General features: G+C 33.8%; 1 protein-coding gene across 1 annotated transcript in view; it reads right to left on the bottom strand.

Annotated features, from left to right (window-relative positions):
- The window catches only part of FAM169A (family with sequence similarity 169 member A), a 52,081-nt gene that overhangs the window by 7,650 nt on the left and 30,322 nt on the right, over positions 1-14,109 (bottom strand). Inside the window, exons 6-10 of the mRNA XM_011375145.2 lie at positions 11,165-11,344; positions 8,246-8,374; positions 7,610-7,719; positions 4,864-4,903; positions 4,227-4,377 (exon numbers count right to left, since the gene is read on the bottom strand). Coding sequence (XP_011373447.1) covers positions 4,227-4,377; positions 4,864-4,903; positions 7,610-7,719; positions 8,246-8,374; positions 11,165-11,344 — 610 coding nt within the window. The remainder of the gene's footprint in view (positions 1-4,226; positions 4,378-4,863; positions 4,904-7,609; positions 7,720-8,245; positions 8,375-11,164; positions 11,345-14,109) is intronic.

The following is a 14,109-nucleotide window of genomic DNA, read 5'->3' as shown; positions in this document are numbered from 1 at the left end:
TGGTGCCTTTGTCTGCATTATTCCTGTAGTCTAGATCTGCATGGTACAATACAGAAGCCACAGGACACATGTCATCATTTACAATAAAATTAAATGATATTAAAAATCCAGTTACTCAGTTGCATTAGCCATACCTCAAGTGCTCAATGGGCACACTGGGTAGTGGCTGCCATACTTGGCAGGGCAGACACAAAACATTTCCTTCATCATAGAAAGTTCTTTGGACAGCCCAGGTGTAGATCAGATGACGCTAAACCTTTCCTTTAGGTTTTATGGTCCATCTGACCTCTGAACAACTACTCAATTCTGCCAATGTAATGAAAAAGCAATCATAATAAACATGGAAACTAATGAGCATGGATGTGTTTCAATAAAACTATTTACAACAACAGCTGGTGGGCCAGATTTGGCCCATGGATCAACCATAATTTGTGGACTTCTACACTAGAAATTCTCTCCCAACTCTGCTTGTTAGGTTTCTACTTATCTTTGAAGCCTTAGCCTAAATGGCAAATCTCTCCATCTCCTCTATTAGAATCAATCACGTGTTCCTCTGCATCCACAGTATTTTGTACTTCTGCTACTGCACCATCACAATCTACCTTGCAGTGTCCTGTGTCACAGACAGCTGTGTATTAGAAACCACTATGCTTTCTTCAAGGGCAAAGATGAAGCTCTGTTTTTCATGATGTCTGAGTGAGTATTTGAGCATTTTGTTTTACTGTTCCTGTTCTGTTTATGAAAAGCAAACACAATTCTACATAATTCTGAGATGTTCAATTTAAAATTCACTGTTAATTTTCTGGTCAAGATAGTAAAGTGGGTAAACATTATGCTGGCCTCCTCTCACGGCCACATCAAAATTATAACTAAATTACAGAACCATCATTGAGAATCATCTTAAGACTAGCTGAACAAAAGTCCTACAACTAAGGACATAGAGAAGAAGACACATCGAGACTGGTAGGAAGTCTGAAGACGCAGAACAAGCTGTTCCCACACATTCATGTGGTGCTTAATAATCGGGAGGAATATCTCGGCTGCGGAGGTCCCCCTGGAGGAGCAAGTGGTCCCAGGCTTATGCAAGGCCAGGGTTCTAGTGCTGGGAAAAGAAATCTCCACAACCTCTGGTTGTGAAAACCAGCAGAGATTATAGCTGAGTGAGACTGAGGGCTGCCAGAGTCCCAGGCAGAGAGCAGACTGGGCAGGACCTGCAGCCCTGCTAAAGCAAATCTTGCTCTGTAAGGTCAGCCCCTGCACAACAACTCCTCCACCGTAGTCCTCACACAGCCAGTCCTCACAATCAATCAGCCCATGGGTCAATCCCCACCACTGACATGCAAAAAGCAACCACAGCTCAACTACAACAGGAAGGCACAGACAAACCACACAAGGGACACACCTGGAGCACCTGGCTCAGATGACCAGGGAGACTGTGCCACTGGTCCCACAGGACACCTACTACATAAGGCCATGCTACTAAGACTGGGAAACATGGCATCCCTATCTAATACACAGAAACAAAGACAAGAAGGCAGCCCAAATGGGAAGATAAACATGCCCCAAATCAAAGAAAAGAACAAAGCTCCAGAAAAAGTGCTAAACAAAATGGAGAAAAGCAATCTACCAGATGCAGAGTTCAAAACACTAGTTATAAGGAGGCTCAATGAACTTAAAGAAAGAATAGATGAACTCAATGAGAATTTTGACATAGCCAGAAAACATGGAAATGAAGGTAGAAAACATGGAAATGAAGGTAAAAAACATAAAAAAGAACCAGTCGGAAAAGAATATAATAACTGAAATGAAGAATACATTAAGAGGGAATCAACAATAGATTAGACAAAGCAGAGGATCGAATCAGCAATTTGAAAGACAAAGTAGCAGAAAACACCCAATCAGAAGAGCAAAAAGAAAAAAGAATTTAAAAAATGAGGATAGTTTAAGGGGCCTCTTTCTGAGACAACATGAAGTGTACCAACATTCACATCTTAGGGGCACCAGAAGGAGAAGGAGAGAGCAAGAAGTTGAAAACCTGTTTGAAGAAATAATGACGGAAAACTTCCCTAACCTGGTGAAAGAAATAGACATATAAGCCCAAGAAGCACAGAGAGTTCCAAACAAGATTAACCTAAAGAGGCCATACCAAGATACATCATAATTAAAATGCCAAAAGTTAAAGATAAAGAGAAACTCTGAAAAGCAGCAAAAGAAAAGCAGTTAGTTACCTACAATGGAGGTCCCATAAGACAGTCCGCTGATTTATCAACAGAAACTTTGCAGGCCAAAAGGGATTGGTATGAAATATTCAAAGAGATAAAAAGCAATGATCAACAATCAAGATTACCCAGAAAGCTATCATTTAGAATTGAAGGACAAAGAGCTTCCTAAACAAGCTTTAAAAAGCTAAAGGAGTTCATCAATACCAGTATTACAAGAAATGATAGAGGGACTTCTTTAAGAAGGAAAAAGAAATAAAAAATATGAATAATAAAATGTCAAAAACTACATATCTAGCAACACTTTAAATGTAAATGGATTAAATGCTCCAATCAAAGAATAGGGTGGCAGAATGGATAAGAAAACAAGGCCCTTACATGCTGTCTACGAGAGACTCACTGCAGATCAAAAAACACACACAGACTGAAAGTAAAAGGATAGAAAAACATATTTCATGAAAATGAAAATGAGAAAAATTTAAAAAGCTGAGGTAGCAATACTAATACCAGACAAAACAGATTTTAAAACAAAGGCTATAACAGGAGACAAAGAAGGACCCAATAATCCTAATTCTGAGTATTTATCTGAGGAAATTCAAAACACTACTTCGAAGGATCATGTGAATCCATCCACATGTTCACTGCAGCATTATTTACAATAGTCAAGATATGGAGGCAACCTGGAGGTCCATCAATGGATGAATGTATAAAGAAGAGCTGGTATACATATATAATGGAATATTACTGAACCATAAAAAAAATAAATAAAATCGTGCCATCTGCAACAATGTGGATGAACCTAGAAGGTATTATGGAGTGAATCAGAAAGAGAAAGACAAATGCTGTATTATTTCACTTACATGTAGAATCTAAAGAACAAAATAAACCAACAAACAAAACAGAAACTAAAAAAAAAAAAAAAAAAAAAAAACACAAATTCATAGATATAGAGAAAACATTTTGATGGTTGCCAGACAGGAGGAGGTTTAGGGGGTTGGTGAAAAAGAAGAAGGGAATAAGAAGTACAAATTAGTAGTTACGAAATAGTCATGGAGATCTAAAACATTGCATAAGAAATATAGTCAATAATATTGTAATAACTGTATATGGTGTCAACTGGGTACTAGATTTATCAGCGAGATCACTTTGTAAGTTATATAAATGTCTAATCACTATGTTCTACCTGAAACTAATATAATATTGTATATCAACTGTAATGGAAAAGGGGTATTACATCTTTACACAAATTACTAGATTTAAATATTTACTTATGTTTGCCTTTAACATGATTAATTTTTCACCAAAATAAAACATTTACATACTTACTCAAATGCAAAATTATTTACATAAGAAATTGGCATAGCTACAGAATTCTCTACCTTAGTAAAATAATTTCACAGCTAAAAGAGCAAAGCTATAAAAGGTTGACTCAGGAACAGCTGTTAGGACTATTAGAGCAAAAGTTAACTTTACTATGAAATATAAAATCTTGCTTTCTTTAAGATTAAAAGGAAGACAGAGTATAAAGTTTTGACCCAAGTGTTCTGCTGATTAAGATCCTGGAGGAGTTGTCTGCATCATTTATGGTTATCACTAATTTATGTTATATTCAATAACCCAGTAAAATGAATCAATAATATAAAGTAAAACTGAAGGTTTTTAAATTGACTATACCTCAGCATTACTAAAACTACAGCCACTGTTAAATTCGAAGTTAGTGATAATGACTCATTTGGGATTATATAATCAATAGAATATTCTCATGGATTTTCACAATTGAGATTAAATCATGAGTTTATTCCACTCTGTTACCAGCAACTTCTCCTATAACACTGTCAACGTGACACTTATCACTGGTAAGTGTAATCAACAATCTTGTAGGAGAATTCAAATACGAACTCCTATACCAAAGCCATTTGCTACACAGATGGCCCCCATCTTAAACAGTATTTAGTATTCTTATGAGAATAAGAATAAACAAAATAATGAAAGTAAAATAAACACTACTTGTTTCCTGAAGCTGTAGGTGAAGTCTGGGGAGTCTTTTCATCTTCCCTTTGAGAACTACTAAATTCAGAATCTTGAAACTGCTTTCCGATCTTTGGCCGCTTCAGATGACTACTTCGAGTACGAGTGGAAACGGGTGTTTTATCATGACCTGAGAAAAAAGAGCAAAACTACAATTAATTGATTATGTACTCAAAGGATTACCTATTATGATACACAGAAATGCAAGAACTATGCTAGTTTACATATATCCCCGCGATTATGCACTTTTTTCCCTCACATCAGACTTAGAAACATCAATGTCTTTTGCTAAAGTTACAAAATAACTTGGTCAATATTCAATATTGTTCCCTTGAGCTTTGCAAAGTTCACTTATACTCTCTCCCAATAATCTTGGGAAATAAACAAGGTAGATGTTACTGTATCTGTTTTACAGGTAAGAAAATGAGGAAAAATGAGGTACAATGACTAACGTGTTCACACAGCAAAATTGGTGTAGTGGTGGCACGAGAACCTAAATCTAGACTTTAGAGCTGTACAAGTCTTCACTTACTCTAAGAAACACAAACACACAAACACACACACCCCTAACTCTAAGTGTCTCAAATACTTACGGATAGATCAGCTGAATTCTTACCTTCAGAAGTGCTTGCAAAGGCATCTTTTAAAGAATCGATCTAAAAGAGAGAGATACAGATTAAAATCAAGTTTCAGATCATTTTTCTCTCCCTATGAATCTGCTTCATTCAGTGTCAAAGAAAATCTTTTAAAATGTTTCTCAAACAGCACTTTTTGTACTCACAATCCATCAATTAAGAAAACTTACCTAAGAATAAATAGGCTATATTACAGCCTCAGTTTATTATGAGCCCAAGAATGTATAAAGCCATCTAAAATGTTATAGTGGTAAAAAGTGGAGTTTCTTAGGAATCTGTCCCAGCTACCTTCTCTTTTCAGTCCACATGCTTGAACTGTGTAATTTTATCTATCTTCACTTCAACGTCCCGGTGATGAATCCAAATATACAATTTAATCTCTCCAACTTCTTTCCTGATTTCCAAAGCTCTATTTCCAACGAAATATCTCCCCAGTGTGAATGTTCCATCCAATTTCACATCCAACCTATCCCAAACTAAACTCTTATATTTCCCAAATATTATTCCCTATAGTGATTAATGGTAATAATTCAGACAGTCATTCTAACTAGAAACCTGTGAGGCAGTAATGACTTACCCCATAACCTCATTCAATCAACTACAAAGCCTGTCATTTTGACTTTGAAGAATCTCTCAAAACTGCCCCCTCCTGTGTATTACCAATGCTTTAGTTCAAGCCTTTATCATCTTTAATACAAACTGTTCTAATAGCCTCCTCACCGGTATCCCGTATTCTAATCACATACTCCATAATCCTCTCCACCCTGATGACAGTGATGCTTCCAAATTGCAAACTGTGTCAGTACTTTAAAAAATTAAAGATTTATCACTGCCTAGAATTAAACTCTCAAACCCTTCAATCTAAAATACTCTTACATATCAAACATGCCATTTTCTTTCATACCTCCGTGTTTTTATACATGCTATCTTTTGGGATGCCCTAGTAATACTTGGGCATTGCAAAGGATACGCACCCCTTTAAAAATCAGCTCAGCTTAGTTACTACTTCACCAATTCCAATCCTTGGGTAGAGTTAGTTACACTTTTTTAAGTACCTGTAATCACTTACTCTATGCTCTATTACAGCAATATTATTTTGTAGAATATTTGTTTACTCATCTGTTTCCAATAATGGACCATCTACTGCTTCCATGCCTAACAGATCCATAATCTGTATGCCCAGCACTTGCCACAGTACCTACTTGATTATATGAACTGCTATCCAGTGACACACTTATCAAAACTCTACAATACGGTGGGCAAATATACTTCAAGGTCTGTTTACAGGACACAAACAAAGGAGCAACTGTGATGGATGATAAGATAAATATCCTGTGTTCGAGAAGCCTTGAACTTTTAAAATATTAAAGTAATATGAAGAATATCAATTTCTAAAATGAAATAAAATCTAATTTATGCTGCCAATCTATGACATGGTGCAATTTTAATATATTCTCACTAAAATGACACATTTAAAACTACTTGGCTTAATATTAAAGTAAATCATTGCTGTCACATGTATGGGAAGAGCAGACTTTCTACTTTCCCTGCTTTTATGATACCTGACCAACGCTAAATGAATCTGAGTATATTTAAGGAATTGGAACTGTAGCATATTAGAATTGGGACTTATTCTGAAGTATGAAGTTCTAAATGTAGAAAAAATCAAAACAAAAACTCTTAATTCCTTATATATAGTTATTACATTATTTGTATTATCCTTAAAAACATTTTAAACATTTACTCGTATAGTAAGCACTCATGCTAATTAAGACAGGAAATAAGAGGCACAATTAATTTCCCAAAGCACTTGTCTCTGAAACGCACATGCATTTACATAAGACATATTCAATGCTCACTAAAAATATACACAGATACCCATGTACAAAACAAATGTGACTGTAATAAGTGCCATCACAACAAAACACTGCATAAATAGACTTCTAGAATACTATCGACGAACCCATATTTTAATTAGGATCAAGTAAGTTATAAAAAAGTACCTAATAAGTCCTCTGGGGTTCAGTAATAGGGCCTTTCCTTCTATTTTCAGGTTACCTAGTATTTGCAAAGTGCATTTCATTCTACAAAGACCTAGCACACATTTATTGAAACGTAGCCTCAAACTTTCCACAGTAACTTCATAACCTTTGGTCTACTACTAATTCCACTTCTAGAAATTTATCTGTGCAAGGAAATAATTACATATACACAAAAATGCATCTATAAATGTGTTCATTGCTGGACCACTTATAAATGTAAAAAACTTAAGTACAATATGTTAAAGAAATGAATGATGGTATCTACATAAAATAGTGTGCTGCTATTTAACAAGTATGTTTTAAAACAGTAATGCCATGGAAAAATTTTTAAATATTACATTAACGGAGAAAAGCAATTAGAAGCAGCATATAAGAATAAAAACAAAACATATGCAGATATATGTTTAATAATATAGATTAAGTACATATACAGTAAACAGTTGCTATACCTGTAGTGGGATTACAGATTTTTATTTTCTTATATATTATTTTATGTGTATTCCAACTTATTTTTCAAAGAAAAATAATTCCTTAGTAACCAATTAACAGAAGATGTCAAGAAAACTAATACAGTAGAAATTACATAACTTTGTTGAATGAACTATAACATTTAAAAAATTAACCTAATCCATTTTAAAAAACAGAAAAATTATTATTTCCTACAATAAACATACAGTGTACCTACAGTTAGCTGTATCTCACTAGATTGATTGTCTTCAGTTCCTGCTTCATAACTTGGAACAGATGCAAGACCATATTCTCCAGACAAAGATCTTCTAGGTTCATTTGGAGAAACTGTTGTGTAGAAAAATTTTAAAAATTGTAACCCAATCATTTTGGTTTTAATTGTAACGTTGTTTGTTCTGATTTTCACAAAAGCCTTGAATAGCAGCCTGTACAGAAGGATACTAAAAATCTAACTAGGTGTAGGATATCCCTTTCACCAATATACTATAATGAAACCTTGCAATTATAAAGAGTCTCTTTAAATGGTTATCTGTATTTTGTGACTTTGAAGAAAGATGAATGAAATGCATGAGACTGGGGACTACCTTTGATCCCCTGATGCCTATTCTATGCTGTCTCAGTAATCTGTGTTTATTTTTTTACCCAACAATTCCTACTGGACTATTATATTCTGCTGGGCTATTCTTTGTGACTCATATATTAACATATAACAAAGAATCAAGCTTCAGAAAATAGGGTGGTTACTAGAGAAATCACATTACATTACAGTACACCACTACTCTGTAAAGCACAACCATCATCAGGTACGGCTATTTTTAAGCTGGACATGTGTTCAAACTGAAAACAGTCGTACCTGTAATTTTAAGTGTTTCTCTCTGTAACGCTCTGGTGACTGGTACTCGCTGACACCAGTGTCCAACACCTTCAACTTCCCAAAGGAGTTCATGGTCTCCTGGATACTTTTCAAAGTATTGCTTGCAAGCTGAAAAATACATTTAGAATTTTCTAGAAATCCCAAATATCAATTATTTTAGAAAAGAAGAAAAGATGGAAAGCTGCCCAACTCACTTAATAGGCTTACATAACTTTGATACCAAAAACACCAAGGCAACTTGAAAAAAGAAAAGTATATAGCAGTCTTTTGTTTACCAAAAGAGTTAACAGGCCAGTGAGCCATTGTTTTCTGACCCCTGGTATAGATACAAATGCCAATCAGTACCAAAAAGATAAATTATTCAATAAATGATACTGCGGCAATCAGATACCTGTCCAGTAAAACATATTTGCATATGTGCCTCATATAGTATATATCAAGATAAACTCCAAATAGATAAAAGATTCACAAAAAATATTATGTATTCCATGTCTCTAGCTATACATGTTATAGCATTATGTAAATCAATTTCTCATAGTTAACTTATTGTCTACTCTAGTCTGAGACCAAGCCCAATCATATTTGGCACTCATTTGTTCATTGTGGAATGAACAAATTATCTCTATTTTTTTTAAAGCCTGAAATTTAAAACACTATACTCTTTCCTAAAATGTTAAAAAATATTCATGAAAACAAGTGAAGAGCATCCAAGAGCTATTAGACTTATAGCAATATCAAAGAACTATTAACTAACTTAAAAGAGAAAAATCTAATGAAAATCCAAGTCCTTCAACTATAATAACCACTGTACAGGAGAGGCAGGAAGAGAAAGAAACAGAAAATGATAGAGAAGCCACATAGTCTAAAAATTTCTATTCTCAATATATTCCTTTATTTTCACATTTCAAAGAGTCTTATTCACAAAATTATACAAATGACATCAATAAATCGCTGTCAGGGAATCTCTTGTCTAAACTGAAAATAAAGAGTTCAAGACTATGCAAAGACAGAGATTCATTGACATGCATCTGTAATTCATTTGCTTTTCAATCTATCATTAGAATCCTAGAAAAGAGTAAATATAAAGAGATTCTTCCTGCAGTGGATGTGTTTGCATTCCTCTCCCAATTTAGTAAAGCGATAATTAAGACTTTAAGGGGGAAATCTATTTTCAGATTATCCAAGGGTATACAGGGTTCATTCCATTCTCATACATGGGTTTTGAGAGAAACTATGATTCAAGATGGGCATAAAACACTTGGTTCTTATTTTCCAGATTTTCAGTATTAAAAAGAGAAAGGAAATAGAGCAAAATATTTTTCAGTGGAAATAAACATTTGATGTTAGATTAAAATCAGTGATAAATTAAAATTTATAAAGGTTTTCAAATAAATTACTTTCCAGGATTAAATCTTACTTCATTAAAAAGCAGTTGTATGAACTTTACATATATGCAAATATAAATCCACTAATAGTTTTTAAAACATTACATGGTATAGCCATACAATGTAATATTTAACAGCACTGAAAATGAAAAATAAAGCTACATATAGATCCACATTAATGAATCTCATAAACATAAGAAAGCAAACTGCAGAATTCATACAGTGCCTATCATTTATATAGTTTTAAAATATTTAAAACAATATGACATATTGTTGGAGAATATACACATATGTATTAAAAGCCTAAGAAATGCATGAAGAAAATAAATGCCAAACTGAGGACAGTACTTATATCAGAGAAGAAAGTAAGCAAATTGAGTAGGAGTACAACTGTGTTGGCAATGATCCATTTCTCATGGATGGTAAATGCTGGTGGTACATGAGTATTTTTTATACCTTTTTGTATATCTCAATTTTTTTTAATTTAAAAAGCTACCACAAATAACCCAAAGAAAAAATGGTCACATGATCTAAATAGACATTTATGCAAAGTCAACATACAAATGGACAATAAACACATGAAAAGATGTTCATCAACTGCAAATCAAAAGTAGAGATGCCACTTCACACACACTAGGATGACTATAATAAAAAAAAGTAGATAATAACAAGTGTTGGCAAGGATGTGGAGAATTGTAACCCTCATACATTATTTATGAGAATGTAAAATGGAGCAGTTGCTTTGGAAAACACTTAGGCAGTTCCTCAAAAGGTTAAACATAGAGTCACTATGTGACCCAACAATTCCATCCATATCTAGGTACATACACAAGAGAAATGTCCAAAAAGAAAACTACAGAAATGTTCATAGCAGCATTATTCATAAGAGATAAAATGTAGAAACAACTCACAAGTCCATCAACTGATGGATAAATAAAATGCAGCATATCCATACAGTGGAATATTATTTAGCCATAAAAAGCAATGAAGCACTGATTCATGCTACAACATAGATGAATCTCGAAAACATTTATACAAAATGCAAGAAACTAGACACAACGGGCTTAGAATACAATCATCTGATTCCATTTATATGAAATGCCCAGAATAGGTAAATCTAAAGAGACAGAAAATAGATCAGTGGTTGCTAGGGGATGGAGGAATGGGGAAATAGAGAATGACTGCTAACTGGTGCAAAGTTTCTTTTGGGGATGATGAGAATGTTCCAGAATTAGTGGTTATGGTTCCACAGCTGTGAATATACTAAAAACCACTGTACTGTATACTTTAAGAGGGTGAATTTCATGACATGTAAAATTATATTTCAATTTTTTTAAAAAGCTACCACACCCTCAAAAAAGTCAAATACATGATAAAGATGCATTTGTAAAATTAAGTCCTAGGGTGTCAAAGAATCCAAATTTATTTAATATTGATATATGCGAATTTACAATATTCTGCAGACACAAATCATGACTCTGAGATAAGTTTAAAATTAACTCAATCTGTTTACCTGTGTATGTGAGAGAGGACAGTGGATACCGCAAGCCTAGTGCATCTTCTGTAAAGGAATCAACAAAGTCCTCCAGCATAAGAAGCCCAAAATCTTTGCCTCGATATTTTTTCCTTATAAACATTGTGTCAAGAACTGGCAGTTGGTAGCTCTGGGTAAGAAATGAGGCACATATGCTTCCTGCAAGCATAAGAACAGAAAGCCAACAATTTTTCACATTAAAAAACCATATATGTATATACATTTAAAAAACATGAGTCACCAGTCTTTCTAAAAATGGTTAGTTTTTTATGTGGATGAAAAAGACATGCTAGAATAAAACTTACTGAAAGTAACCTCACAGGGTGATCAGACTGTAAATTCTTAACTGGGTAGGTCACGGTGGGTAGTCATGCCTTAGGCATGTAACTTCTTTCATAAATGGTCTATCTTTGCTTTAAGCAAGCTCTGTCTGTTTATGTGCATGTATGGTAACACACCTTTGAAATGCCTCTTTTTCAGACCCCCTCAGAAACATAACCACCCTCAAGAGAGAATATGATCTTATTAACTATCCTGTATTCCAATCCTCACTTAGCTTCCTCCTCCTGCATGTCATCTTCCTTAATTTCGAATGCATAAAAGAAACTGCAAACTATCATTCTGGGAAGCATTTTTCTCAGTCTGTTGAGATACACTGTCATCAGTTTGACTCAAATAAACTCATAAAAATTCTCTACAGGTTGGGACATTTCTTCTGTCAACATTTACTACCTTAAGAAGAATAGTAAAGAAATGTATAAATTTATACATAATAATAATATAAAATGCTTTCTAGAAGCTATTACACATTATAATGTATATATGAGATAATGGGAAGAACCATGTACTTCATGTTTGCCAACATCATCATCTAATATGGGACAAATAACTATTAGTTTCATGAACTATATATTTGAATATGCATCACTGTCAACAGACTTGCACAACTTTAAAACTAATTATTAAATTTTCAAATTAAGAGTATTTGATGATTTTATATAGTTCATAATACACAAAATAATTCCAACCGTAGCACCTGAATATTCATCTTTTCCCTTTTTTTCCCTCATTTTTATCTACTTAACAAGTAGCAAGAAAGTGAATTAGTTCTCCAAATTTTTAAGGACTATGGATTAGGATTAATTGGAAATATTTGTGTTAGAAATGGCTAAGTCAGCAATCTTTTTGTTGTGAATACACTTTTCGAAATATTCTGTATGTTTAAGGTTAAACGGGAGAAATAATTTGAAGCAGTATCTAAATATGTCTCTCTTTATTACACAGCTGTACTGATTTGACTTTTAAGAACCTTAACTGGGGTTCTGATCCTCCAAATATATATGTTAGGTTCTATAATGTCTTAAGGCAGTTTATAAGTTGAGGGCAACACAGTGGGGCATCATACTTTCTATTAATTTTAGTATTAATTCATAATTAGTTATCAGTCAACATTATACCCTTTGTGCCTCACATAATCTATTATTCTCAAGATTATTCATGATTTCAGAAAATTCTAATGATGTAGTTCGAGGAAGAAACAAAATTTCAGGTAACGAACATCTCACAAATTGACCTATCATTTGATGAGTTGGTCGCTGTAACAAAACCTTTTTTAGTTCAACCAAATAGTTTGAATTATTTATGATTAAATTGGAAAATTTCAGTAACATTTTTCAACAGTCTCCAAGACTATCAACTAATTTAAATTTAGAACAGGTAACACATATCGCTATATATACTTAGGGCTTAACTGCTGACATTTAGTTAGAATATTTCTAAGAATCAAACTATCTTATATAGTGACTAACAATATCGTATTGCATACATATGTGAGGCAACAAATATGTTAATTGGCTTGATTCTGGTGACTACTTCACCATGTATATCAAATTATTAACTTATATACCTTAAATATATACAACTTTTAATTGTCAATTATACTCAATAAAGCTGAAATAAATAAATTTCTTGTATGAATCTAAAGGATAGTCTCACCAAGAAGCTACTGTGGCCATATCAGTTTTAAATGCTTTGAAATCAGGGTCTTCTCACAGCTACAGCTAATAGTGATTATGGAATTAAGAGAGACAGCAGTAGCAGTACAGAGGACAAAACAAAAATGAAAAGAGAAAGCACTGTCTACTTCTGGTACTCAATAGAGTCTGAGGACCTATGGTTGTTGACTATGGTGCATGTTTCAGGCTCTTTACAAAACACTACTAATTATATCAAGGAAATTTCCCGCAGATTGATTTTTTTTTCTGTTTTCACACAAACATTCCTTCTAGCAGAGAAAAGGTAAATTCTCTAGTGTTAAAATGCTCAATTTATGGAACTAGTAATGTTCACAAAGTTTAAAATTTTTGTACTATTTACTCACAATTTACATGTTCATTTCAAAAAAAACCATGCTGATTCTCTTTCTTTGCCTACACCTTAAATACTTATACTTTGTATAAGGGTTCTACTCTTACACAAAGGCAAACAAATAAAGGGCAGAAAAACTTCCCATGTTACCAGAGATGCTTCAGACACATGACAGCTGCAGACAATCTAGCACAATTACCTGGTGTAGCACAACCAGAACTGCCTGCTATTTCAGGTGAAGTTTTCATTAAACTATATTTAGCACTGCACATGGCAACTGAATATTATATTCCTCAAAGTTCCATCTTGGGCCACCTTTTCTTTCTATGTACTCTCTCTGGGTAATCTCACTAACTCCCAAGGCTTCTCTCATTTATCCAAATGCTGACAGTCACTAACCTTTTATTTCTGTAATGCATGAGATTTACTCCAGGATCAAGAATGGAAGAGCTCATGCAAATGTAAATGTAACAAAACCCACATGATTATCTCAATAGATGGAGAAAAAGCATATGAGAAAATCCAACATCTTTCATGATAAAAATACCCAACATCCT

The sequence above is a fragment of the Pteropus vampyrus genome, unplaced genomic scaffold, assembly GCF_000151845.1.
Source record: "Pteropus vampyrus isolate Shadow unplaced genomic scaffold, Pvam_2.0 Scaffold262, whole genome shotgun sequence".
NCBI classification, from domain to species: Eukaryota; Metazoa; Chordata; class Mammalia; order Chiroptera; family Pteropodidae; genus Pteropus; species Pteropus vampyrus.
This window is presented reverse-complemented; position numbering and strand designations above follow the sequence as displayed.